This window comes from Candida dubliniensis, chromosome 3 (assembly GCF_000026945.1).
Source record: "Candida dubliniensis CD36 chromosome 3, complete sequence".
NCBI classification, from domain to species: domain Eukaryota; kingdom Fungi; phylum Ascomycota; class Pichiomycetes; order Serinales; family Debaryomycetaceae; genus Candida; species Candida dubliniensis.
In genome coordinates this window covers 44943-70496 of record NC_012862.1, presented here as the reverse complement: position 1 = coordinate 70496, position 25554 = coordinate 44943, and the positions used below count along the sequence as shown (strand labels likewise).

The following is a 25554-nucleotide window of genomic DNA, read 5'->3' as shown; positions in this document are numbered from 1 at the left end:
TAACTTTTTATTTATGTATTAGTTGAAAAAGCATGTTTTCTAGTTCTAACAAGTTTATATTCCCCCAAAGAGTTTCACAAAGGATTGTAACAAGATAACCACAAGTAGAGCAACTTTACTGGCCCACCACCAGTGCTGAATAACAAAAGAGCAGTAACTGAAATGAAAATCCCAGGTATCACGAGCATCATCAAAATGACCAGTTAAAATTCCCGTTTGCCCATCAAACTCTCCCATCATGGCACGTACAACTACTTCCCTTACAGATTCACGTTCAACAGAATACTTCTCTTTTGAAGCCGTCCATTCGCTATTGATATAATTATACCAATCGTCACACCCTTCGTGGTCATGTCCTGTCAATATAATTCCGCTCTTGTCTTTGTTGGGAAACACAATATCCATTACATTTTGGGTTGTTTCATAAGCCAAATGATTATGTGATCTCAACTTACCATTCTTATACGGCTCTTTCTCATTGTTTATGTAGTATTGATGCTCAGGGCCATCTTTACACAATCCGGCCTTCTTATACATTGGAACATGCGTCAACAAGATAGTAGACCCTTTAAAGTTTGGATTTTCCCGATCACGCAAATTCTCTAAAAATGACCAGGTATAGTTCACAAACTCCTCTTGCAAAGCAGGTCCCTCTAATGTTAGCGAGTCTAAAACCACAATTCTCCATTCATCTGGAGATCCCTTTTTGTAATTTATAACATAATTGTTTTGCCCAAACAATAAATGAAATCTAGCCATATGTTGCCAAGTCGCATCCCCACTGTATCCAATATCATGGTTACCGGTTAAATTGATAAACAAGGGTTGGTCGTAATTTGGGGTTGACCTGTTTCTATAAACCCAATCGTAAACATCGTTATATACACGAGATTGGAATCGGTGAACAGGATCCATCGCCTTTTCATCTTCTAACCATTGTTGCCAGTTATAATTTTCATGTCTTGCATGTACCTCAAGCGCGTTTTGCTTATATTCCAATGGTTGAGGAAATAATCTCTCAACATATCGGTAGGTACGATTGTAAAACTCCGAATCTAAAATCCATTGACTCGAAAATAAGTCTCCCATAACAGTGACATGTGATGGGTTCAATCTTCTTTTCATGGTGTTGTATATGTGTCCTAAATAATAGTCATTGCCATAATTATCCAATCTCTTGATATATTTCGTCAGCGGCCAGTTCCCATTAATTTGAGGATCTCCAAATAATAGCATATGAATATCATTGCTCTCAAGTTCTCTCTGGATATCTTTGTCTTCCTTGAGGTTGGGGAAATTCAAGAGCAATATATTCACCCAATCGGTCGGCAAATTGTTATTCAAAAATGTGTATTTCGATTTTAATTCAGGAGCATTATGCCAGTTGCATTTCTCTGTAGGGTTGACGATATCTGGATAAAAGTAAACAAAAAAATTAAGTAATATTGCAATAACAGTTGCTAAATCAACAAGGGCTTTTATTTTGGGCGAAATTGCCATATTTAATGGTATGTTAAAAAAGAAACTGGATTTAGAGTTTATGTGATTGATTCTTCTCTATTTTTCGTTATCCTTCGCTGTTTTTTTTTTTTTTTTTTTCAGTATTTCGTTTCGCGTGTTAAATTCAGAACAATATGTGTCAATCGTATGGTTTGGAAGCATCCTTCATGGATTATCAAAGAACCAAACAAGCACTACATTTTTCTTGAATACTATTTCTACAAATAAATTGTCTTCTCTGTCAAAACATTTTTCTTATCGTTTATAATTATGTATAAAAGAATAGTAAATGACAAAGGTTAGTTTTTCACTATTCTTGAATATAATAATATGAATATTTAAAAAAAAGAGGGCCAGAATCTAAATCACCTTCTCATAATTCGTAGCCTCTTTTTAAAATTGTAGTTCCTTCAATCTGCTTATGCTTATAAGTTGTCTCTCAAAGTTTGGTTTAATCTAGCAACTTTGTTAGCAATAGAAACATCAACAGTTCTGTCACCAACTTCAACAACTAAACCACCCAAGATTTCTGGGTTCACTTGGTTGGTCAATTTCAAAGTTTTACCTTCACCAACAAATGAAGACTTGCCAATTGAAGTTTGTAATCTCCTTAAAATTTTTGATTCCAATGGCTTGGCTGAGGTGACTTTAGCTTCAACAACACCATTGTAGGCATCATTCAATAATCCGAATTTTTGGAAAACACTGGAGAAGTTACCCAATCTGTTGTTTTCAGCCAAGACAGTCAAGAAGTTGGCAGTGGTTTTATCCAAACCCAAGTCGCTAGCAACCGATTTAGCAATGGCAACTCTGTCGTCCTTGGTTAATGATGGGTTGGTTAAAGCGTTCTTCAACTGTGGGTCTCCCTTGATAACATTTTCGATCTTCTCTAAAGACTTGTAGGTTTGAGCCATGTCGGATTGTTGTATTGTTGCTGAGTATAAAGCATTGGCATAGGTACCGTCAATACCAAACAATTGGATTGGTGGCTTAGTAGACTTGACAGCTGATGCTAATGAACGGGAAAAGACACGAGAAATCATTGCTGTGTATTGTTGATGCTCTTGATATGTTCTTTTGTTGAAATTTTCTTTCTCTTTTTCTTATGTTCCAAATTTTTTTTTTTCTCTCTCTCCCACAAAGAATATCGGTTTAGAAGTTGAAAAGATCGCTGTGAGGATTTTTTATTGGATGAAAAAGAACTTACCAAGTTACACGACTTTTCAAGATTTTATCAGTTTGGTATCACGATTCGTGAGGCGAGAAAGAAAAACGAAAATTTTTTTATTATTCGAAGCAGTGCAATATACATCAGGGACAACAAAACCGTCATATCATGTTACCGATAACAAGGAGATGGTTGGGAAATGCTGCAAATCCGGCAGTTAGTCTATTGAAATGCAGCAGAGGTTTCATTCGATTCAACTCCACATCTGAGTTTACCGAATTGGAACTTCAGGATATTAAATACAGAAAACAAAGAGAATTAAGTTTAAAGTTAACAAAGATGAAGAATTACGGAGATGCATTCCCAGTACATTCTCACCCTGGGTCTACTCACTATAAAAAGCCTGTGCATGATCATTTACATAAGGGTAGACCCGTCAAGGAATTAACAGTTGCAAGATCACACAGAAGTAGCGGTAGGAATAATGAAGGTAAAATCACTGTTCGTGGTAGAGGTGGTGGTCACAAGAAAAGAGCAAGATTGATTGATTTCCACCGTTGGAATGCCGGAAGACAAGAAGTTGTCAGAATAGAATACGATCCAAACAGATCGGGGCATATTGCGTTACTTAAACATTTAGAGACTGGGGATTTATCGTATATCTTAGCTCCACAAGGTTTGAGAAGCGGTGATATTGTCGAAAGTTTCAGACAAGGTATACCAAAGGATTTCATGGAGGAAATGGAAAGAACTAATAATGGTGAAATCGATGATGCATTGTTGTCTGCCAGAATATTACAGAGGGGCAATTGTTTGCCATTAAGAATGTTACCAGTAGGTTCCATTATCCATAATATTGGTTTGCGCCCAGGAGATAGAGCTCAACTAGTCAGATCTGCAGGAACATTTGGTAAAATCTTGTCTAAGCATCCTGAAAAAAACAGAGCTGTTATTAAATTGTCGTCGGGCGAACAGCGATACGTTATTTTAGACTGCCATGCCACCTTGGGTGTAGTCTCTAACAAAGAACATCAATTGATTTCTTGGGGTAAAGCAGGTAGAAGTCGTTATAGAGGTTTCCGACCAAAGGTGAGAGGTGTCGCCATGAATGCTTGTGACCATCCTCATGGTGGTGGTAGAGGAAAATCGAAATCGAATAAGGTTTCGCAATCGATGTGGGGTTTGAAGAAATTCCAGAAGACTAGATTAAGACCAAACCCAGATCAAATCAGAAACAGAAAAGGGCACTTGATAAATCATGACAAATTTAAATAAGTATATAATCGCCTATTTATCTTGTAAATAACAGATCCAAGCAAATGGAAAGCCAGAGCAAATTCTTTTTTTTTTTTTTTTTTCTTCTTATCAACTAGCTTCTGCAAAAGAGTGGTAAAGCAACATCTGAAGGTTGGAATTGGCGGAAAACTGAACAAACCAAAGCTTTGAATAGAACAAGAAGCCCCAGCAAATTGCCTGAAAAGTAAAGACCTAATGTAGCTGCAATCAATACGATTGTTAATAATGTTGCCAACAACCAAGAGAAAGTATTTGGATATTGATCTCGCGCCAATCCTGGTAACAATCTTCTTATGAACTCGGATAGATTGCTTGCTATTCCAGCTGAGTCAATAGGTGATGTATTAGATCGGACATGATAAACTGGTAATAAAGACAGATTCTCAGCGGTCTCCTGAGGCGAGTTTCTAAAGTTAAACAACCCAGTGCACCAACTAATACAATTTCTTGTCCGTGTCTCTTGTGAAGTCGTCGCCAAATTCCCCGATGAAATTGGATGGACCAAATCTAGTATAGGACTTTGTTGTTCTCCTCCTGAAGAAGACGGGATAATCAATTCCCGATGAGAAGTGATAGAGTTGCCTTCATTTAATGAATTCGGAGTCGTGGCGCTATAGGTAGTACCAGTAGTAACAAGCACATCAGAATGGCGTCGTAATGGAAGCGACTTTGGTGAGCTATCCTTCTGTTCTGCTTCCGCCATTGATTATGTTAAAAAGGTGTTGCAAAACTTGTCCCAAGGAAAACTCAAAGAGAAAAAAAAAAAAAAATGCACACACTAGTTTAGTATTAGGGGAACAAACGTTTATAATTATAAACTTTGTCAGCTCTTTACATGTCACACATCAAATCGTCATATTCTGGTCTATGCATTTTCTCCCTGCATAGCTGATCGTATCTTGTATCTTCATAAACGTACTTCAATCTGTTTTCAATTGAAGTAATAAACAGGTATTGGTCTTTCAAGAATATATCAAACTCCAAGATTTCTAGCACTGCAATTGCCAAGTTCCCATTAGTTTTCATATTATAACATTTATTGACAGTGGATTGGTCCATAAATCTCAAATTGGCTTTATGTATACGTATCACACTGCTTCGAGTGTTGTAAGTCATTCTGTGATGATACTTGTTCTCAAAATCAACAATTGCAGGAGAAAACAAAAATATAGCGAATATCTTGTGCGTTGAATCCGCCAATACTGCAGTGATGTCTTTTGAATCAGTTGTTGCCGTGAACTTTAATATTCTCAAAACAAACGAAACTGGTAAAACTGTTGGTTGAAAGTCTTTTTTGATTAATGAATTGATATACTGCCCATTGCTATTAATAGATTTAATCACTTCATTGACCAACCAGCTTGACTGCATAATCATAGGTACGTCATTTTCAGATTTTTGCATGGAATCAACACTATGATTAAGAATGGTACAGGTAGCGAATACAAGTTACGGCTGAGTAGGGTTGAATATTTTCGTATTTCCATTTCACTTTACTTTTTTTTTTTTTTTTTTTCAGTCTGCGAATCAAAATGCACACTTATTCCTATAGTACACCAGAAGTTTGGGATTCCTGTTTATTATCTATATACACAATTAGTTCTATTTAGGACTCATTTTCCGTTTCTTTTTCACCTTCATTATTGCTAATCTCTCAAGTCTCTTTGCTTCCTTTTTTTCATTAATTTTCTCATGATCTATTTCAGCACTTGGTGGGAAAAGTTCAGTCAACAATGGCCACGCCTGCTCCTGTTTATGCAAGTCACCATAGCAAACACCCATTAAATCGTAGGCAAACCACAAATCTATCTCTTCCAAATTCAAGTTACTTGGTGACTCTGACAGAAATATATTTAGCTCACAATGACTTTTGTTAAGATACGTGTCCAAATTATCAGCACAACTTTGCAACTCACTTTTAGGAACACAATTGTTGGATATACCATAACGAGAACTGAAATGAGTCAATATCAATTTAGGACAGTTCATGAGCTTGCTAACAGCAACAGCTTCAATCATTGTAGAATGCTTTTTGGCTATAGCTTCTTCAATCCAATTCCCGTCCATTGAAGCCTCGTGTATTAAAAGGTCACTTCCATAACCACATTCAGCAAACTTTGGGTTCGGCCTTGTGTCTCCGGAAAACGATAATTTGAATGTGTCGCCATTTTCGTTCAACTTAAAATCAAATGTAGTTGAATACGCCCAGGCACAATGTAATGCACGGACAGTAGTAACAGAATTCAATCCCACGGTTTCATACATATTTTTCACTTTTTTGCGATCCACCAGCAATAATCTATCCCTGGGTATTGGTTTGTGCAAATTACCTTTGTCATAAAACTCTTCAAACTTGTCCATGTCAATTTTGATAAATTCTGGAGTTCTATTGTCCATCATAAAATCTTCGCAGCTAATGCATACCAACCTATTCATATCAAACACTTTATTATACTGCAGTTCTAAAGAGTACCAATCTTTTAAGAATGTAATGAATTGCCAAGGGACTACGAGATACAATATTCTCGATTCATCTTGGTTGATGTTGAACCATTCATTGATCAACGAAACAATCCCCAAATGATGATCTGCATGCAAATGACTTAAATGAATTAACGATAATTCTTGGAATATCTGGAAAAACTCTTTCCCATTCTCATGACCAAAGAGACGGAGCAAACTGCCAATTGTATTTTCGCCTCCATCTAGTATTATAGAACGATAAGAGATCGTCCCTGAGCCATCCTGATATGGCACTCTGATTAAATTCCCCAAGACATTTCTGCAAATGGCTGGCAATGCTGATCCTGTTCCCAACATAAAAACTTGCACTCTATCTTTCAAGTTGTTATGCCTGTTACAATCCAATTCAATCTTGGTTTTCTCCATGCTCTCAAAGTCGGCAGCATTTGGAATATCTAATGATCCGACCTCTTCGTCAAATAAGGATTTATTTGTAGTCTTGATAGCAGCAGACGAATCCGGTACTACCCCATTGTCATTGATATGATACAGTTGCAAGGCATGTAGTCTATCCACGTGACTATCAGACAATGGCTTGAATGTTTCCAGATTGACCAAGTTGAAATTCTCGTTCAAAATTGACTTTATCTTCATTGTATTCGAAATGAAACGATCATTCATAATTACATTATTTGTCATCGAAGGATGACTAATAACATGGTATGTATCAGACAGAAATTTCGATAAAAACCTCTTTTTGTAGTCCAATAAATCTAACTGCAAATCCTGACCCAACATATGATAAACCAACCCAACCTCGCCTGCATTTTTAGTTTGATCATGTTCAAACCAACGATTTGAATTTATTGTATTCTCATAGTAGTCATTACTGGGCACATCTATAACTAATATCTTGCGGAAAATTCTATTTGGGGCAATCACTTGATCGGGAGCTATGATATCACCATTTTTGTTGACTACAGATAATCCATTAGTCAAATCTCTAAATTGAGGACCAGGTGTTAAGCCTAGCTCCACTGCCCTTTTCGGATCAAATTTTCCAAGCACAGGTACAAAAGAAATACAATATGAAATTGATTTTTGAGTCGTAACAACCTCAGATGCTGAGGGCAAATGAACATGTGTATGAATATCGTTTTGGGTAGGGTCTGATTTGTAAGATTCTGGATCTCGGCTGTTGACTTGACTAGTATCTAAAGGAAACATCAATGATGCCAATTTCTTGATTTGACGCAATAGCTTGCTTGAATTTTCTGGTGGTGATATTTGATGGGCTGGATTGATTGTTATCGGGGAAATAACAACTTCCTCATCTTCTAGAGTGGGGTTTGCTTGTGCATCCAAAATGTGCAACTTAATACCCATTCGGAAAACAAATTGTCTCCATGTTGCTAGAATGTATGATAGTATTCTTTCGCAACCCATTACGGTGAGCCCATTTTTAGTTGCATCACTAACGGTCAAAAAGAACCCAGGCAAGCCACCAATATCCGACCACGAGAGAATTGACCCGGTAAGAAAAATCCCTTGCAATTTGGAAAACTTGACTTCAGATCCAAAGGTGTTAGCTACTCTCTGAGTTCCTTCTGGCACCTTCCCAAAAAGGTATTTGAACCCTTTTCTTGTGGTTAAACATATGAGGGGCCTCGTTGTATCATCTGTCAAATGTGTGATTGTAGTAACTCGAAACATCAGGGTCCCTCTTGCAACTGGACGATTTGGTTCGTTTAGTTTATTGTTGGAAGAAATTGATGCAAGCTTGTGGCGTCTCCCAGTATAACTCTTTGTAATTATAGAACGATTGAAAAAAAGGAAGGTATTCGGAAGAAATACTCTTCGTTTTGTAAAGTTTTGTGAAATCAAACCGTTAAATTAATGCTTGGAGAGAGGTTTATGTATTAATTCGAGTCAATGGTGGAAACAGTTTATTTTTTTTTTTTTTTAATGCCATCATCTCGTTATATGTCGTCCAGTTTTTATTTAATGTCGCACACAATGCTACCATATGGTCAATGCTGGACTTTTTGCTGTTCTCTTTGTCATGAGTTTTATTATCATGTGCAATTTGGTCTTTGTACGATTTTGATTTTACTCCACCTAAAAGTAGATTAATAGATTATTTAGTTTATCATAAAAAGAAAAAAACAAAACCCATTGGACAACATAAACATTTCCTTTTCCCTATTTTGAAAAGGGCCTGATAGTTAATCAGAGTATAACAGTCTCCATTTTATTAGCTTTAAATCGACCATGAGCTCTGAAGTAACGTTGGTGCCCACTGTATCAACAACGTCCTCAGACGCCATCATTAAGGAATTGTTCCAACAGTATATATCATTACATCCAAACAATAAGACTAATCCGACCCAAAATAAGCAAACAGATTACATTGGGTTTTCACTTCGATCGTTACCGATTATAGGTAACTTTTTCCCTGAAATGGACGATAAGAAGAAGACCATAAATGAACTATTAGAGATACAAAAAGTAACAACGTCCTATCGAGAATGGTACGACACATCATTGAAACTAGATGAGTTGTTGGGTAACAATGCGTGGAAATCAGATCCAAAGAGTGATATATACGATTATGATTTGATCTACAGGAACCTCAACGAGATGAGACGAGCCAGATTGAATCACGATTACAAACTACTTTTGTACTACATTAGAACAAAATGGATAAGGAATATAGGTAATATGGGGGATGCGAATTTGTACCGGCACGCTTATGTGGGAACAAAGAAGTTAATCGAAGAGTATGTCAGAGAATGTCAACTATCATTGGAGTATTTGGTCACCAACGACGAGGTGAATTTGAACGATAGGTATTTATTGGGGATGTTAATCCAAACTAGAAAGAATATTGGACGTACCGCGTTGGTGCTTTCAGGAGGCAGTACATTTGGAATTTTCCATATTGGTGTGTTGACAACTTTATTTGAAGCAAATTTGCTACCAAGAATTATAAGTGGTTCATCTGCTGGCTCAATTGTAGCAAGTATTTTGTGCTGCCATAATAATGAGGAGACCTTTGAATTGTTGAGTACTATCACAACCAAAAAATTTAATATCTTTGATGTGGTTGACTGCGACACCTCGCAAATCCAGGGCTCCTTTAAGAAAGTTTTGTACTATTTGGGACACTGGATCAAATATGGAACCATATTTGATATTGAAGGATTGCAAGATACCATGATTGGGTTTTTAGGCGACTTGACTTTCAGGGAAGCTTACAATAGAACGGGGAAAATCTTAAACATTACTGTATCACCGGCGTCTGTACACGAGCAAACACGGTTATTGAATTATTTAACTGCACCAAACTGCCTTATTTGGTCAGCAGTATGTGCCAGTTGTTCAGTTCCAGGAATTTTTCCTTCCTGCTCAGTTTATGAGAAAAACCCCAAAACAAACGAAATTCACGAATGGAATAATGATGAGTCTATGAAATACGTCGATGGATCAGTGGATAATGATTTACCAATTACGAGGTTGCTGGAAATGTTTAATGTTGATCACATTATTGCTGTTCAAGTTAACCCGCATGTTGTTCCCATATTGAGAGTATCAGTAAGCAACATAGGTGGTCAAGTTGAGAACGATTTGATATACAAGATGAAGCACCTTTTGAACAATGTTTACGATTTTGTTTCCTGCGAGGCAATCCACTATTTGCAATTGCTCAATGAATTGGATGTTTACAAAAACTTGTCTAACAAGATGATATCGATTTTGTCGCAAAACTATTCTGGGGATATCACTATTATTCCTGAATACAAGATGAGCGACTTTGTTAACTTGTTTGAGAATCCAGATACAGAATTTATGCTCGATTTCATATGCCGTGGTGCCAAAGTATCGTGGCCCAAAGTGTCAATAATTCATAACCACTGTAGTGTTGAATTTGCGTTGGACAAGGCAATAACAATTTTGAGAGGAAGAATTATAACGTCGGCAAACTATAGAATCACATCCAACAGCAGTGGTGTCAGACGCAGCCAGCTGTACTACAAACCCAAACAACAAATAATGAATTTGGTCACTTCTCCAGTCATGAATGACAATGCTCAATTCAACACGGCACCAGCAACTCCGCTTAAACAAAAGCAAAGGCCGCTTGGCGTTCAAAGACATCATTCAACCTCCAATGCAACCTCCAATAAACACCAGCCAAGATCAAAGAGAAATTCTATGAGTGCCACAGATGGAAGTCAAGTAGACGTTGCTGCTTCGTATGCTGCTGTTAATTCTGGTGCTGGCGGAGCAACCACTCCTTATAAAAAGTTGTCGAAAGGGATTTCAACCACAGCGTTAATGCAGTTGACTCAGGGATACGCTTCTGGGGATTCTACTTTAGTAAACGATGACTCGGAGAATTCAAATGGACCAGCGACTACGTTCCGACGAGGGATTAGAAAAGCTAGAAGTTCAGGGAATATCAGAAATAATATGGATTATAGCAATACCGATCGTCCTGTATCAAGACTGACTATCGATAGAATTCCTTATAAGAACAATCCATACTTGCAGCAACGATCAAAAGAATCTTTGGAGTCATTCAATAAAGCTGAGGAAGGGCTGAGTCAAAGGGAAAAGCCAAATTTACCAAGTGTATCAAGTTCCAATTCACATCGGAACTCGTATATTGGGTTGAACAGGTTGAAAGATAATAATTTATCAAGGCAGAATAACAATCTGTTTTTCAACTTGAAGCAGTTAGGCAAAGGACCCAACAACCAAGAATTGATCAAAAAATTAGAGCAAGAGAGGAAGGGGATATTGAAGAATGGCAATCGAGAGAGTTTGGCAAACTTGGAATTGTTTGCTAATAGCGACGATGATGATTTGTGTAAACTTGAATTGTCTCATGAAGGTAGTTTAGGTGATGATGAACATAGTAATGAAAAAGAGTATACTCCTGGCGATGACGATGACTCTGACGAGGAAGGGGACGATAGCCAGTTTCATAGTGATGAAGAAGAAGAAGAAGAAGAAGATGATGATGATGATGAAGAAGAAGAAGAAGGTATTGCTTACAATGATGACAATGAGAAAGCTAATGGAAGCAGTTCGAAAGTGGCTTTTGAATCTGTGGAGATGACAAACCGTTCAGAGAGTGTTGTTGATGATATCAATCCCTATTTTGGTAGTTAGTGTGGGCATGTGACTGTTTGGCAAATTCTGTACATCAATATATATATATATTTATTCTTTTGCAAAACTAAGTAGAGTTGGAATTGAGATTCCAACTAATGATATAATGAGTTCGTTTCTTGGAATCTTAGAATGTGATTCCACTGCGGTCATTTCACTTTCAACGCTTGTAGGCAATGCGTAGAAATCATTCGATGAAAATTCATGCATGACATGGTTGACAACAAATAGGAATGTACCAGCTGAATATAAGAACAAAACACCGAGTACCAAGTTACTTTTAGTATTGATCAATTTTATAACCACAAAAGTCAACCAACATGCCAATGGACTCAGCAAGGCAAACAACAAAACATGCCAATATAACTTTGAATCTGAAGTTCCCTCTTGTAAAAGAATCGTTGATAGACTGAAACTTGTAGGAATCTTATGAATGATGATTGCTGCAAATATGATTAAAGTCATTACTTCTCCCGATGCAAAGGATGAACCTAATGCTATCCCATCAACAATCCCATGAAATATTAATCCTAACGTGATGGGTGAACCGATGATAGATTCTACCACTGACGATTCTTGCGCTTTGACATTGGTTGAAAACAGACAGTCGATAATATACATTGTTAAAAAGCCAAGCAAGAGGGGAAGCCCCACATACAGAGAAACTTCTGTAGTTTCTTGACTTAATGTTTCTATTCCTTCAGGCAAAATAATCATCATGGCTGTTCCAATCAATATTCCCATACTTAGAAATGACAAGTACTTCAAATGGTGTTGAGCCACAGCTAACCTCAAAGGTACGATACCGGCAGCAAAAGTTGCAATAAACATAACTAGTGGAAGTACTACCAACACTAAGATCATATTATATGCAATTATGTATTAGAAAAGTCCAATTTGGTGACCAACTTCTAAGGGAAACAAAGGGTTGCCCAATGGTGCAGTGGTGGTTGTGTAGACTGATTTGTGTCTGGCGTGGGCGCGACTAAAGAAAGACACCAAAACAAAAAAAAAATTCAATCATCAAAATCAAAACACATACTTACATACTCTGAAATAGAGAAGTATGATTAATAATGACAGATACAAGTCTAATTGAGGATAAAATCAAGCTAGCAATACTATATTTCAAATCACAAGATTTTGAAAAAGCACTCGGCGCTTACAATGTATTGATAAACCAATTGAAGAATCTACCACGATCTACGATCAAACAAATAAGGAAAAGTTACAATCTACTAGAAACCCCTATAATTGGACCAACCATTCACCCTAAATTGGGGTCCTTGCTTGACCAAAGAGCAGCAACATTTGAAAAGTTGAATCAGCCAGCTAGCGCCTTGAAAGATGGACGTGAGCTAATTAAGCTTGAACCGATAGGATGTAAAGGTTATTTACGTACGGGGAAGATATTGTATAGCCTAGATAAGAAAGTGGAAGCATACAAATGCTATCAAGAAGGGATATATATTATTGAGAAAAGCATTAAGGATTACAATATTACTGTACCGGGAAAACTATTTACATCATTGAAAACACAATATAAGGCGTTAAATGTTGAATTGAAGCGGAAACGAACCTTAGCTGAAACAAAAAACACAACACTTGTCAAGAAAACTAAAATACAAACCACCGATCCATTTGTTTATTTCCCAATTGATATTTTGGAATTGATTTTCCAGGATGTTCCAATGAAACAAATTTTGAAGTGTCACACTGTTTCCAAATTATGGTACTATACACTAACATCCATTCCCAGGCTCTATGAGTTTAAATGTAGAACAAATATAGCCTTGAATGAATTTGTTTCAGGTATTCGATTGTTTAGAAAAATATGTGCTTACTCGAGTTCCAAACTGATTGAACATGTCCGGATTAACCACGTCTGTAATAAACAGCATTTAACAAAAGTGTTAGACGCTTTAATACGCGAGCAAGGAATATTGCCGAGAAATTTATCTATAATGGATAAGAATTTTAATTTGCAGGTATTGTTCTATTTGCTTGCTAAATCAGGATGGAAGTTGTTGAACTTTCAGAATCTAGAAAGTTTGAAAATAGGGATCAATTGCAGTATAAAGTACGGACATGCTTTATTGAATATGTTTAGAAAATTAAGGACATTAGAAATTGTTGTGCTTGTTTCTGAAAAAAGTTTGTTGGATTTGATTCCTATTCAGGATAAGTTATTTAGAAAGTTTAAAGATCAGGAATTGGAAGAGTATAGTTTGGAACGGTTGCTTTTGGTTAATCATCCAAAGCTCTTAAGCGACAATCCTAACCCCATATCACCACAAACATACAGTCCTTATCCAGTTTTGCTAAATCGAGTTTTCCCCGAATTGACTGAATTAACATTGGTATCATTTGATTTCTCCACTACTCTACCACAGTTTGGGGAGTTTCTTATGCAAACCCCAAAATTGCAAAAATTGTACCTCGAAAACAACCAAGCCATTAATATGCTAATTTTTTTCCAAATGTTAGTGAACTATAAACCAGCGTTCAAGTTGCAAGAGTTTACCTTTAGAGAGTCGTCTGTTGTTTCGGCAATCTCGCTAACTGAGTTCCGTTTGACTGATTTACCACAGTTGAAAAACTTGCATAAACTAGATCTATACAAGAATTGCTTATCAGTGACAGGGTTTTTAAAGATATTGAAAATTAGTGGTAAATCAATTAGACATTTGAACATTGGCCATTCGATTTATATTTCGTTTGTTCTTCATTCGACAAAGATGATGTATCTTTATGATATTTTGAATAAATGTCCACATTTGAGTCATTTCTGTCTCAGCGACATGGATATTGATCAACAAGCAATGGTACAAATAAATAAGGATTTAGAGAGAATATCCAGCCACCTCCAAGTGCTCGATCTTAGTTTTAATAAAATTGATGGTGTCAGCTTAATCAGGATGTTTGAAAGGTGTCTTATTGTAAATCCTATAGAACAGATGGTTTTACACGGAATGGATATTTCAACAGATACTATACAATATTTGATCCGTAAGAAGTATGTGAAGAATGTTCTTATGGATACATCAAGGTTGAAATGGCAAGTTTTTGGTGTTAATAGCTGGGTGCAAGAAAGGATGTAGGAGATATGCAGATTGAATAGATTTGTCGTTATAGCGATGCGACATTTACAAGGCGTGAAAAAAAAAAAAAAAAATTCCAAAAAAAAAATAACTTTTGGGATGCCTAGTATCCATCTCTTTAAGCAACAACAATATTGAAACACTAAATGGTATTAACTCGCAGCCAGGCTCATCAACCTATAAAGAAAAAATTTACCGATGATGATTTCAGCGATGAAGAAAATATAAATCCGCTGTCACCAGTACAACCAGAGGATATTCATCTGTCTGAAGAAGCGGACGACTCAGATTCTGATTCCGATGATGCTCCAGAGGAGGAAAGTACAAGCAAAGCTAGAAGTGAGATTTTATTAGAGCAGAAGAAGTTACAGCAGGCTGAGGCAGAATTAAAGAAACAAGAAAGGGAGAAAAGGAAAGCATTGGATTTGCGCAATACACAACAACAACAATTGAAAAAGAGTAGACAATCACCATTTGAACTTCCCGAGTTTCTACCAGATGATGTTGCATCAATAATCAATCAACCAGCCAAAGCACTGGAATCAAATTTGAAACCAAGGCATATAAGGTTAGATGATATAGAGCCATCACCAAAACTAGATAAAAAGACTTTACTCGAAGAGAAGTTGCGACTCTTGAAGGCAAAGAAAAACGTTGCTTTAAAAAAAGGACCTGTCCATGTTAAAATACAATCATTCAACAGTAAAGTAGTACCACGGTCCGAATCAAAGATAGTTAAGAATAGAGACAAATGGTTACATAGGAAAAGCGTTAATAGAAAGTAAATATATACAGATACGATTTACTTAAATAGGGAATTAGAGATTTATTATAGTTAGTTTTAGTATCCTGAAAAAAACCTATATTGAGAAATTAACTATATCCTGATAAACAATAATTACATTTCATTTATGTATCCGATAAATGAAAGAGAGAGAAGTAAATGAAATAATGACAATGGCCTCCAAAAGCAAGGCTGGGGGCGGTGACAAAAACCAAATAGAAAATATAAGTCAAGAAATGAAATCTGAAAGCGAAAGCAAACAATTAAAACATTAGCAGGTAGTAATACAAAATACAAGTCCTTTAAAATTGGAGACCGGTACTCTATCTTAGCTTATATCTAAATCTTTTAATCTCAATTTGAGACAATAGGGACACATCATATGATCGCAGCGATGACAAGTGAATCTGGTAGGTATATTCAATATTACTTTTTCACCGTAATCAATAAAGCTGTTGTGATTAAGATTGAGATGTAAAGGCGACAACATGGGTGTGTTTGGGGCTATAATTGGACTGTGTGATCCTTCGGTGCTCTGTGTGGAGGAATCAGTAGTGGTTGTTTTGCAATCAAAGTAGTTTGTGTCGGCATTGTTGTTAACACTAGAGCTGGATGAAAATGATGCATTAGATATTACGTGCTTATGATCTCTGTAGACAACCTGACTGTAGTACTTTAAGCTGTCGAGTATATAATTGGATGAATCCAAGCTTCTTGCACGTTTCTGTGGTGGTTGGCCATTGGGTCTAACCTCTCGGTAATCGTCCCTGTAGAGCACCGATCCGTATGACTGGCCACAGGAACAACAATACCACTGGCATATTTTATTATCTGAAGTTGATAATGAATTATGTGATGACTTCTCTGTGGTTGGTTCATTGGGTAGTAAATGGTTCTGTGAAAATGATCTGTTAGGGGCCTGGGGTGCCAAATTTGTTGTCTGGTTAGATGATGCGGATCTCGCGTGTTGCTTGGGCGTCGTATGCATTTTAGGATAATATGTATGTGCTCTTGGTGTTACTACTGTCTGCTGTTGATTGTCCATAAACATAATCCAAGGAAGCCTGAGAATATGAAAAATAGTAATTATTGCAAAAAAAAAAAAAAAATAGACTTGTCTGCGGTTAGGTAAAACTTATGAACTCAAGTTTCAAAAAAAAAGGGGGGGCTTGGTTTCTTAGTGTATTTGATTTGTGGTGTAGGTTTGGAAGTATTGATATATGATGGTTTAAAGGAATAGTGCTACCAAGGTCCACTTTCGTAAATTAGTCGCTAAAAAATAAGATAATAATGAAATGCCAAACCAGTCAAAGAAAAGTGATCATCAGAGATTTACAGAATATGGAAATACCATTGGTATATATATATATATATATAGACTTTGCCCAGTTAGTACCACAACGTAAGAGGAAACAAAAAAGAAAGAAAGAAGAACGCATGTTGAATAAAATGCATAACGCCCGTACGTAATGAACAAGCACAAAATTATTTTTTTTTTGGGAAAGTTTGAGGCGACATACCGAATTGAAATTGTTGGTCTAGAATTCGACTTCCTGTTTCTAGTTTCATTACGGGTTCTATGTTCCAATCAAAAAAAAAAAAAGTTCTTTCTGCAATCCCCTTTTTGTACAAGATGGTCATTATACCTATATAAATATTCTAGTATGTCTAAATAATTATGGGATTTATGGATTCAACGGTTCTATCAACCTCTTATTTTCAATTCAATGCAATAAATGTTGAATAGAAGAAACAGAAACATGGCAACATGAAAAGTAGCAAACTTATTCCTCAAGTCGCCTCTTGAATAACTGTTTGCGCATGGCAATTTCTCGGGAATAATGATATTAAATGCTTGTCCATAGAGCAGAATTACTTGTTTAGAGCATATGTACCAATTACCTGGCTTGTAATTATAAATCAAAAACGATATCAGTACGGGAGTAGTTATTTCTAACGTCTATACTTTTTGCTAACCATTAGAACCAAGAAAAAAAAAATGCCCAAATCAATTAATGCCAGGCGGGTTCATCTAAAATTTTTGAAGTAAGTTCTAAGAATATTTGTGAGGAGGAAGATGTTTTCAATTTTGTGTATTGCTGAATCTAGATTCTTGATTATTTTTTTTTTTAGTAAGGACGACAGATACATAGACAAATATTAGCACCTACAATTCTAGAACAACAACAACTTTCTTTTTTTTCTGTTGTCCTATTTTTCAATTATAATTTAAGAGACTCTACATACACCAGAAATGAAGATTTGAGTAGTAGAACCCCCTTCGGCCTGTTCTTTATTATACTTGGTGGGTGGAGCCTTCTTGAGGTTTTCAGTTCCTTCACATATCGTCTTACCGTTCGCTAGGGTTAGCACACATCATTTATAACCAGTACATTTACGGTTGAAAACAATACCCATCGTACGATAAGTCTTATATGGTGTAGTTTTAAATATAGAATGTCAATGTTCGTTGCCCTGATCTTGAAACTCGGAAATGGCAAACAAAGAAAAATGGTCCACCACAGTGATGGTGCAAAAATAGAAATAATAATGCACGCGCTTCGTCTACTACTACGATTGGGAAAGCCGAAACTCTTTCCCTGTAAGATGTTATAGTATGGTGATACTCTCTGTTTCTTTTGTATGTGAAATTAAAAACGGTAAATGTTAGAAAGGATTTACCAGGGTTTAAATTAGTAAATTTCGACGTTTTACTCTGTTCAATGGTAAATTAGCAACAAATATCACGTCTAGGCCTAGAAAACTCTTTGGCTGGTACTAGAATTGGCGTAGTCTTTTTTTTTTTTTATTACCTACTCAATTGTCCTGTAAGAAGTGTATTGGTTTTCATCGTCTAAAATTATGAAACAATACTCAACGCCAGAAGATTAGGGCGATGACTGTATGCTATTAATAATCCACGTAATGCTTTTCAATTTTGTGAAAACCTTGCCCTACTAAGTCAGATCAGAACTAGATGTGAGATAAGTCTGGGTTGATTGTACCTTTTGGTTACGAAACAAAACAAAAGGTTGTGCTTTTCCATTGCAATGTGTAATAAGTGAAAATGTTAACAGCTTTTGATATCTTTGCCCCTTTCGTTTTTGTTTCAGGAACACTCCAGGCATTGTATTGCATAGAGAAGCAAATCGAATGATATTTTGGATGTTAACGAAACTTGTGTATTGTTTGTTTTGGATTTTCGCTTGCATTTTTTGAATTCTACGGAGATTGTGTCTGGGACCAGTTATAATAGAAATTTCAAGTCTCGTCATGACCTTAGGAACAATCTAGATGTCAAAACCTACGGAAGATATAGCAGCAGTTTATGCAATTACATAGTTTGCTTATGGTTCTATTTAGAGATTTTCAGTTCTAACTTGTTCTAGATTAAGTTTGGTACTGCTGGAGAGTTGTGATATTCAGTCTCGGCCAAGTGCCACCATCTCTAGATTTCCTCTTTGTAGATTTCCTTACCTTCAAGGTCAACAATTCGATCTATAAACTCCCAACTAATCTTTCCATCCTTATCTCCACTTGTCAAGATCACATTGTTTAAACTCTTGTAAAACACAATACCGTGCTCAATACATTTCGATGCATCAATATAAACTAACACATTAGCGTTATATCTTATCCCCGAGCATGTTGCATATTGGTCACAAGTGAGATGTATATGGTTTCTGTTCATTCTACTCAACCCACCACTGGACTTTATTATCGGCAATTTAGTCTTATAAGTTCCATGATAAATACGCAATTGGTTTAACTCGTCAATGGTCATCGGAACTAAATTATCATTTTTGACTGCCTTTAACGAGTGGCCCTGGTTGGCACATATCATTTCATCTCTAATTGTAAACCTTTTTTTGTCATTTTCTCGTACAATTCTTTCGATGTCCTCTATAGTTGTTTTCAAGCTCTTGAGTCGTTGATGCGATAACACGTCGGATATTTTCACGTATCCTTGTTCATCAATGGATAGTTTCTCTTTTTCAGCGCCATGTCTGAGTAAATATGATAACGCTTTAGAAATGAGAACGTCTCTTCTTGCTTTATCTGGTGGTGGCATGGAATGTTGAAAGTAATTGACTCATGAGTATTTTTTTTTTTTTTTCTGGTTATTTTTTTCAACAGTATCGATTACAATTTGGGTATATTATATATTTACAATGAACTAAACGTGTCTATGTACGTGCTTCCTCCCCCCCTTCTAGTCTTTACAAGATTTGATGGAGTTTCCCTTTTTACCTGCCAAACTCCCCATTTCTTTTCGTCCTTGTTTGATAGTTTCATTGTCACCCAACTCCGTTTTTTCATGGAAATTCAAAAAATACTTTCCATCTTGCTGTTTCTCTCCCTGAACAATATTTTGAATCAAGAACTTAGCAACATCATTCAACTTTTGTACAGCTTCCTCTATTTCTGGTTGGGTCTGCAAATTCGAGTTGTCTCTTATACCTTGTTTGAGTTGCATTCTTGCTGCTTGAAGTATAGGAAGATCCTGGCGGAAAGCAATTCTTGTGGCTCTTAAAGCGTTTCTATACGCTGATAATGTAGATGACATGACTGGTGGCGTTCTTATATGCGATTTATGGGTTGACCTGTCGTAAAATACGTTTCAAAAAAATTTTCCCTCCACTTTCTCTTCTTTTTTTTTTTGAATGCACTGAAAAAAAAAAAAAAAAAAAAGTTACCAACCAACCACTTAAAATACTATTACTACATTGTGTATATCTATTACTATATAAATTCTAAAAAGCAACTCGTTCAACTGAATAGACAGGAACTTTTACATTAGCCTCTTCTGATGCATCATCAAACTTGGCACTTGTAGTATGGTTCGTCAACGTTAAGAGGTTATCTAATTGTGAAGAAGACCCCTTTTCTTTGGCTTTTTTCGATAATCTCTTGTTATGCAACATCACTTGATGAGATAAAGTCAAATTATAGCTATTTATAGTTAATGCTTCTACTTTGTGAGAAATTATTTCTTCCAAAGCTTTGATATCTTCCATATCCCAATTGAATAATCCATTGACATCAATCAAAATTTCGATTAAATACCAATTGTTGTTTCCTGGTAAGCCAATCAACTTGGAAATCAATTCAACCACGTCCACTGCATTTCCCTGTAATTGAATTAGTTGTTTAAAGTTGTTTGTGATTTCCTTGCGAGAAAATTCGCCAATTAATCTATTGATAAGATCAAGTAACGTCTCCTTGTTTTGTTCAATCACAAGTTGGTCCAACAAGTCACGACATGGAATATTAGGACATGTATTTACTGCCTGTCTCAATAAGGTTGTGTTGCCTGTTATACTAAACAACTCAATCAAGCCCAGGGTAAATTTTATTGGGAATAATGGGTTGGTCAAAAGATACATCAACGTATACTCAGGAACAAATTCCTCATTAGCAAAGGCAAGTGGGTCTTCAGTGAAAATCAACTCTAAAACTGATTCAATAAATCCAATATCAATAACTCTATCTTTGTCATCTTCAAATTCCTTAAATTCGTATACTTTATCTGTCTTTAATGGTTTTGTACTCAATAAACTCTTGATTTGGGCCCAGGTCTTTTTATTCTTCAAGTATGGAATTAGTATGGATTCCCATTTATTCAAATCTTGTGCCTCTCTAGCGTCTTTTAAATACAGATAAACTTCTTGGATTTCGCCATTTGAAGGTAAAGTATCTTGGATATTGAACAACTCAGGGATCTCATGGAAAGTTGATTTCAGTTTATTTAATGATTTGCCTAAACATTCACTCAATTTGTTCATCCCGACATTTACATCAATGACATTCAAGTAAACGTTATTGTCTTTGTTTTTCAAATTGAGATAAACTGCCATGGATATGTACGAGTTGGTCGAATTGCCTTTGACGGGGACAACTTGATTGAGAAACACCTTATCAGGGATAGGATGAGATGAGCTTGATGATGATTTGAATGATGATAAAAGCGAAGCAAACCTAACATTTATGAGATAAATCATATTGGCATTACCAATCAAAATACGATCTGGTGCTGGGGCAGCAACGGATGTGATTTCTTCGTCGTTTATAATACTGTCAACGCAAATTGTGTTTGTGATTTTGAAATTGGTGATCAGACGTGACTCGATGGCTTTATTGGTATATTGGTATAATGACCCTGACGAGTAACAAAACTTGGCATCATCAGACACCCCTGAAACTGAATGCGAGTTGACTTCAAATATGGAGTTCTTGGAGTTGATTGATATCAACTTGTAAATTGTGTTCTTAGAATTTCTGGAAACTGTAAGTAATAAATTGTCTTCTAAATCGTTGACAAACTCACTGTAGACAACGGTATCTTTGTTTTTGGTACCAGTGTACTTCACACCACTAAATTTTAAAGTGCTTTCGGAAAACTCAACTTCTTCAGCAGACCCGTTCACATAAACAACCGTGATGATCTCTGGAGACATAAAACTAATTGCAGCAGCTTTCCTATCTAATTTCAATTCGAATTCATTGGTTGTTGCATAATTGGCATTCCCATCTTCGGTAATTGAACGAGTCGTTTCAAGCAATAAAAGCCTAAACTTTTTTCGATCACTCAAACCACAGACATAATACTTTTTGTCGTCTTTGACTAATACATCCATACAATCAACCATTGTTGTTGGATTCAATGAATAAGACCATAATAGTTTCGGTGTAGGTTTGGTGATGTAACTGGATATGGTTGATTTTGAAACCCCTATATCAATAATAGATGTGTCGATGTATTTTATTGTTGATACCACAACTTTCTCAGATAAGTCCAAGTCAGGCGTACGAGGAAGAGATGTGATCATATACTGGTCATATAGCTCTGGTTTTGACATGATGTGTAGGGAGAATGGTTGATATGTTGTTGGTCTAGAAGTATAATTTTTTTTTTTTTTTTTTTTTTTTTTTTTCAATGCCATCGCATGGTCGTGGCTTACAATACTTTTTTTCTCTCTTTCCTTAAGCTGAGAAAGAACATATGGTAGCTGACAGTACTCATACCAGACTAAGCACAGAAGGGTTCAACATACAACCGCGACTGTAAAACGGAATCTACAGAAACAAATTATTCCATAAAATAAACGATCCTAACCTGTATTGTACACTCTATAAAAATTTAAGAAAACATATTCTAAATCTGAAAACTAAAAAAAAAGGCAAACTTATCCTGATATTCTATTATACAATGGTTAATTCTAGGTCTGACTTAGGCAGATTCTTGTAAAAATTGTTCATCAGCAAAGAAGTAGTCGTCAACAACAACTTTGAATTCGTCAGTTTCCTTGTTGTATGAGTCAATTCTAAAGCTGGATAAATCTTTGACAACAATATTAGCTCCAGCTTTTCTGACCTTTTCTGGATCGTAAGTTGAGCAAATACCGACAACCATGGCGCCAGCACCTTTACCTGCGGTTATACCAGCTGGAGCGTCTTCAAACACAACAACCTTGTAGTGGGCATCATGGTAACCCAAAGCGTCTCTAGCGGATTGATAACCTTGTGGATGTGGTTTACCTTTAGTGACTTTTTCAGCAGTAATAAAACAGTCTGGCTTTTCAATGGTCAATAATTTTAACCATTTGGTAGCTAATGGCAAAGTACCAGAAGTGACAACGGCCCATCTTTGCTTACCGTTTTCAGTGGCTTCTTTAGAAAATTTATCGAATGATTTGACTAATTCAACGGCACCTGGAATTGGTTTGGCGTGGTGGCCAAAAGTGTCTGGAATAGCACCTTCCCATGCAGTAACTTGTTCTTCAATTGCATCTTCTGGTGACCATTTGGCAATGACATCAAATGTACGGCAACCGTGGGAGGTTCTAATAATTTCTTCTGGATCAACATGAGGTCTAGTTTTTCCGAAATCTCTCCAGAATTCAGAAATAGCACCGGTGGAGTTAACCAAAGTACCATCACAGTCGAATAAAGCAGCGTTAACGTAAAAAACAGCTGGTTGTTGGGTTTTAGTCATTGTAGTAGTTAAAGTATATATGAATGAGTGTTTATTGATTAGTTAAAATCTGATGAGGTTATACTGATTACAAATTTTTACGAATGTGGAAATCATTGGATATTTATATTAAAAAAAAAAATGTGTTACACGTTGACTTGTCTAACATCAGTAGATGATAATGATAGTGATGTAGATGAGTAGCAAAGAAGAGAATTTATTATGGTTCAAAAAGAAATTTTCCCTTTCTTTTTTTTTTTTTCTTTTTTGTTGGATACAATTATATGCAACAACGCTTAATTTAAAGATTTTTTTAAAAAAAGTTATCAGAATATCTTAGTCTTTTTTTTTGTTTTACAAAATCCTTTGTTAATCCTAATCTATCACTGCGAACAGCACTTTGCAAAATCTCTCATCTCTAGCGATGATGTCATAATATGTTTCACTAGTTTGATTCGTGTTGTTACAGAAGTTAGATACAATAGAAGACTAAACTGTATCAATACCAACGATCAAAGGTAATTGCAATTGCAATGGTTCAAAAAAAGAAAGAGCATTGCACCAGTAGGCAATTACAGACTAGCAAAGCTCGTGGTGCCACCACCTCCCATCGCCATAAAATTTTTCTACCAAAGTGATTGTTTAGTTATAGATATCACGTGTGGTATAAAATTTTTCTTTTTTCTTGATTTCAAAACTTCTCGTAGTTGTGTAGGAATGTACCTCGTGCTGCTATTAAGGAACTACCCGGAATAAATCTGTATTCGGATCATTTTGTGTATCAAATCGTTTCTTTTTCTGTAATTTTCTTGTCAACATTTTTTTTGTTTTTCCTTGACAGTGTTATGGTGGGTGCTTAGTTAACCAACACATATCTATCTTGGATTACATGGTATACTATTGGTTGAATACAGGGTAACTACTGGTGCTTGTTGTTGCAGTATGTCTTAAATTAATCTACATGTACCAATAATTGTCGTTTTTCAAGGTGATCTTCCACATTGCTTCAGAAAGCATTCTCTTTTTTGATTGGATAACACTTTGTTCAAGAGGTTTAAGTCTATTGTTATAGTAGGTTTTACTAACTCCTACGACGTCATAGGAATGAATGAATCGTTTCCTCTGTTCAGTAAAATCACTCAACAAGCACAAAAACTGTTTATCAATTATCACGTGCAAGCGACGTCTGATGACGTAGTTTTTTTTTTTTAGTTTACTAATGAGAAGATCTGGCGAGTATTATTACTCAATCGGGCAGTAATAACTACATGAATGGAAAATCAACAACATTCCAATATCCCTTTAAGAAAGTATTTATGGAGGTCCAGTTGTTGTTGTTGTTGTTGACGTGTTTTCGGCAAGTCCAAGGTTCCGGGCTAATTCCAAACACTTGATTTTATAACTCATTATTGTTCCCAAATATGGCTTTGTTGTTTATAAAGTTTGCACTCCAGCCCCCTTTGTAAGCTTTAATTTCCTATATCCTTATCGAGGTTGCACATTGGCGTTTCTTTCTTATCTTCAGGCATACATGACAACCCCAACCTTGATTCAGATATTGTTCTGTTGGTCTAGACCACTCAATAATAGCCATGGTGAACGACCTACAAATACATTTTTGAATGCACTAAAAAAAAAAAAAAGTTGTCTAAATTATATACTCCATTCTACAGAACAATGTCCACTCCCAATGTAACCAACATTTCTTCAGATGATGAAGACGATGAAATAGAAGTCCTCGAATTCAGAAAATTGACTCAGGACTTGTTAGACCATCCTTCCCAATCTGAAGAAAGAAGAATCACAAAAAAACTATCAGATGTGCAATGTCCCATTTGTTTTGACGATGTTAATATGGCAACAACAACTTCTTGTGGACACATTTTTTGCTTGGAATGTATAGAACATAGTATTTCGAGCTCACATGCCAGAGGTCAGGTCAGGTCGAGTCAAAGAGGAAGAGGGTTGTGTCCATTATGTCGAAAGCAAGTTGTTTTCAAAGAGACAATCCCACTCAAAATGAAAAAGGCCAATAACATAGGTAAGCCGAATTTGCCACCCAAATAAGTCCATACATATACATATATAT

The 25554-nt window shown here is 36.1% G+C and overlaps 16 protein-coding genes across 16 annotated transcripts; 5 read left to right on the top strand and 11 right to left on the bottom strand. All coding sequences in view use genetic code 12, as the record gives it.

Annotated features, from left to right (window-relative positions):
- Nucleotides 1-54: 54 nt before the first annotated feature.
- Nucleotides 55-1500, bottom strand: CD36_80430 (uncharacterized protein yil039w homologue, putative; the record flags this gene model as incomplete). Its single annotated transcript, XM_002418946.1, has 1 exon — nt 55-1500. The coding sequence occupies one exon, from the start codon at nt 1498-1500 to the stop codon at nt 55-57; it is 1446 nt and encodes a 481-aa protein (XP_002418991.1).
- A 425-nt stretch (nt 1501-1925) lies between these two features.
- CD36_80420 (ATP synthase subunit, mitochondrial precursor, putative) lies at nt 1926-2543 on the bottom strand (the record flags this gene model as incomplete). The annotated part of the gene is made up of 1 exon (XM_002418945.1): nt 1926-2543. One exon carries the CDS (start codon nt 2541-2543, stop codon nt 1926-1928), a length of 618 nt encoding a protein of 205 aa, XP_002418990.1.
- Nucleotides 2544-2836: 293 nt separating this feature from the next.
- Nucleotides 2837-3943, top strand: CD36_80410 (mitochondrial 54S ribosomal protein RML2; the record flags this gene model as incomplete). The annotated part of the gene is made up of 1 exon (XM_002418944.1): nt 2837-3943. The coding sequence occupies one exon, from the start codon at nt 2837-2839 to the stop codon at nt 3941-3943; it is 1107 nt and encodes a 368-aa protein (XP_002418989.1).
- A 94-nt stretch (nt 3944-4037) lies between these two features.
- CD36_80400 (conserved hypothetical protein) lies at nt 4038-4667 on the bottom strand (the record flags this gene model as incomplete). Its single annotated transcript, XM_002418943.1, has 1 exon — nt 4038-4667. The coding sequence occupies one exon, from the start codon at nt 4665-4667 to the stop codon at nt 4038-4040; it is 630 nt and encodes a 209-aa protein (XP_002418988.1).
- Nucleotides 4668-4795: 128 nt separating this feature from the next.
- Nucleotides 4796-5368, bottom strand: CD36_80390 (telomerase subunit, putative; the record flags this gene model as incomplete). Its single annotated transcript, XM_002418942.1, has 1 exon — nt 4796-5368. One exon carries the CDS (start codon nt 5366-5368, stop codon nt 4796-4798), a length of 573 nt encoding a protein of 190 aa, XP_002418987.1.
- A 198-nt stretch (nt 5369-5566) lies between these two features.
- Nucleotides 5567-8140, bottom strand: CD36_80380 (ribonuclease Z, putative; the record flags this gene model as incomplete). The annotated part of the gene is made up of 1 exon (XM_002418941.1): nt 5567-8140. One exon carries the CDS (start codon nt 8138-8140, stop codon nt 5567-5569), a length of 2574 nt encoding a protein of 857 aa, XP_002418986.1.
- A 558-nt stretch (nt 8141-8698) lies between these two features.
- CD36_80370 (triacylglycerol lipase, putative) lies at nt 8699-11605 on the top strand (the record flags this gene model as incomplete). Its single annotated transcript, XM_002418940.1, has 1 exon — nt 8699-11605. The coding sequence occupies one exon, from the start codon at nt 8699-8701 to the stop codon at nt 11603-11605; it is 2907 nt and encodes a 968-aa protein (XP_002418985.1).
- A 51-nt stretch (nt 11606-11656) lies between these two features.
- On the bottom strand, nt 11657-12469 carry CD36_80360 (metal homeostasis factor, putative; the record flags this gene model as incomplete). The annotated part of the gene is made up of 1 exon (XM_002418939.1): nt 11657-12469. One exon carries the CDS (start codon nt 12467-12469, stop codon nt 11657-11659), a length of 813 nt encoding a protein of 270 aa, XP_002418984.1.
- A 212-nt stretch (nt 12470-12681) lies between these two features.
- CD36_80350 (DNA replication origin binding protein, putative) lies at nt 12682-14706 on the top strand (the record flags this gene model as incomplete). The annotated part of the gene is made up of 1 exon (XM_002418938.1): nt 12682-14706. The coding sequence occupies one exon, from the start codon at nt 12682-12684 to the stop codon at nt 14704-14706; it is 2025 nt and encodes a 674-aa protein (XP_002418983.1).
- A 146-nt stretch (nt 14707-14852) lies between these two features.
- Nucleotides 14853-15491, top strand: CD36_80340 (U3 small nucleolar RNA-associated protein, putative; the record flags this gene model as incomplete). The annotated part of the gene is made up of 1 exon (XM_002418937.1): nt 14853-15491. One exon carries the CDS (start codon nt 14853-14855, stop codon nt 15489-15491), a length of 639 nt encoding a protein of 212 aa, XP_002418982.1.
- Nucleotides 15492-15818: 327 nt separating this feature from the next.
- Nucleotides 15819-16541, bottom strand: CD36_80330 (conserved hypothetical protein; the record flags this gene model as incomplete). The annotated part of the gene is made up of 1 exon (XM_002418936.1): nt 15819-16541. The coding sequence occupies one exon, from the start codon at nt 16539-16541 to the stop codon at nt 15819-15821; it is 723 nt and encodes a 240-aa protein (XP_002418981.1).
- Nucleotides 16542-18938: 2397 nt separating this feature from the next.
- Nucleotides 18939-19562, bottom strand: CD36_80320 (tRNA 2'-phosphotransferase, putative; the record flags this gene model as incomplete). The annotated part of the gene is made up of 1 exon (XM_002418935.1): nt 18939-19562. One exon carries the CDS (start codon nt 19560-19562, stop codon nt 18939-18941), a length of 624 nt encoding a protein of 207 aa, XP_002418980.1.
- A 141-nt stretch (nt 19563-19703) lies between these two features.
- CD36_80310 (protein FMP36 (found in mitochondrial proteome protein 36) homologue, mitochondrial precursor, putative) lies at nt 19704-20057 on the bottom strand (the record flags this gene model as incomplete). The annotated part of the gene is made up of 1 exon (XM_002418934.1): nt 19704-20057. The coding sequence occupies one exon, from the start codon at nt 20055-20057 to the stop codon at nt 19704-19706; it is 354 nt and encodes a 117-aa protein (XP_002418979.1).
- Nucleotides 20058-20244: 187 nt separating this feature from the next.
- CD36_80300 (U3 small nucleolar RNA-associated protein, putative) lies at nt 20245-22350 on the bottom strand (the record flags this gene model as incomplete). The annotated part of the gene is made up of 1 exon (XM_002418933.1): nt 20245-22350. The coding sequence occupies one exon, from the start codon at nt 22348-22350 to the stop codon at nt 20245-20247; it is 2106 nt and encodes a 701-aa protein (XP_002418978.1).
- A 371-nt stretch (nt 22351-22721) lies between these two features.
- On the bottom strand, nt 22722-23486 carry CD36_80290 ((dl)-glycerol-3-phosphatase, putative; the record flags this gene model as incomplete). Its single annotated transcript, XM_002418932.1, has 1 exon — nt 22722-23486. One exon carries the CDS (start codon nt 23484-23486, stop codon nt 22722-22724), a length of 765 nt encoding a protein of 254 aa, XP_002418977.1.
- Nucleotides 23487-25142: 1656 nt separating this feature from the next.
- CD36_80280 (RING finger protein, putative) lies at nt 25143-25532 on the top strand (the record flags this gene model as incomplete). The annotated part of the gene is made up of 1 exon (XM_002418931.1): nt 25143-25532. The coding sequence occupies one exon, from the start codon at nt 25143-25145 to the stop codon at nt 25530-25532; it is 390 nt and encodes a 129-aa protein (XP_002418976.1).
- Nucleotides 25533-25554: the final 22 nt, after the last annotated feature.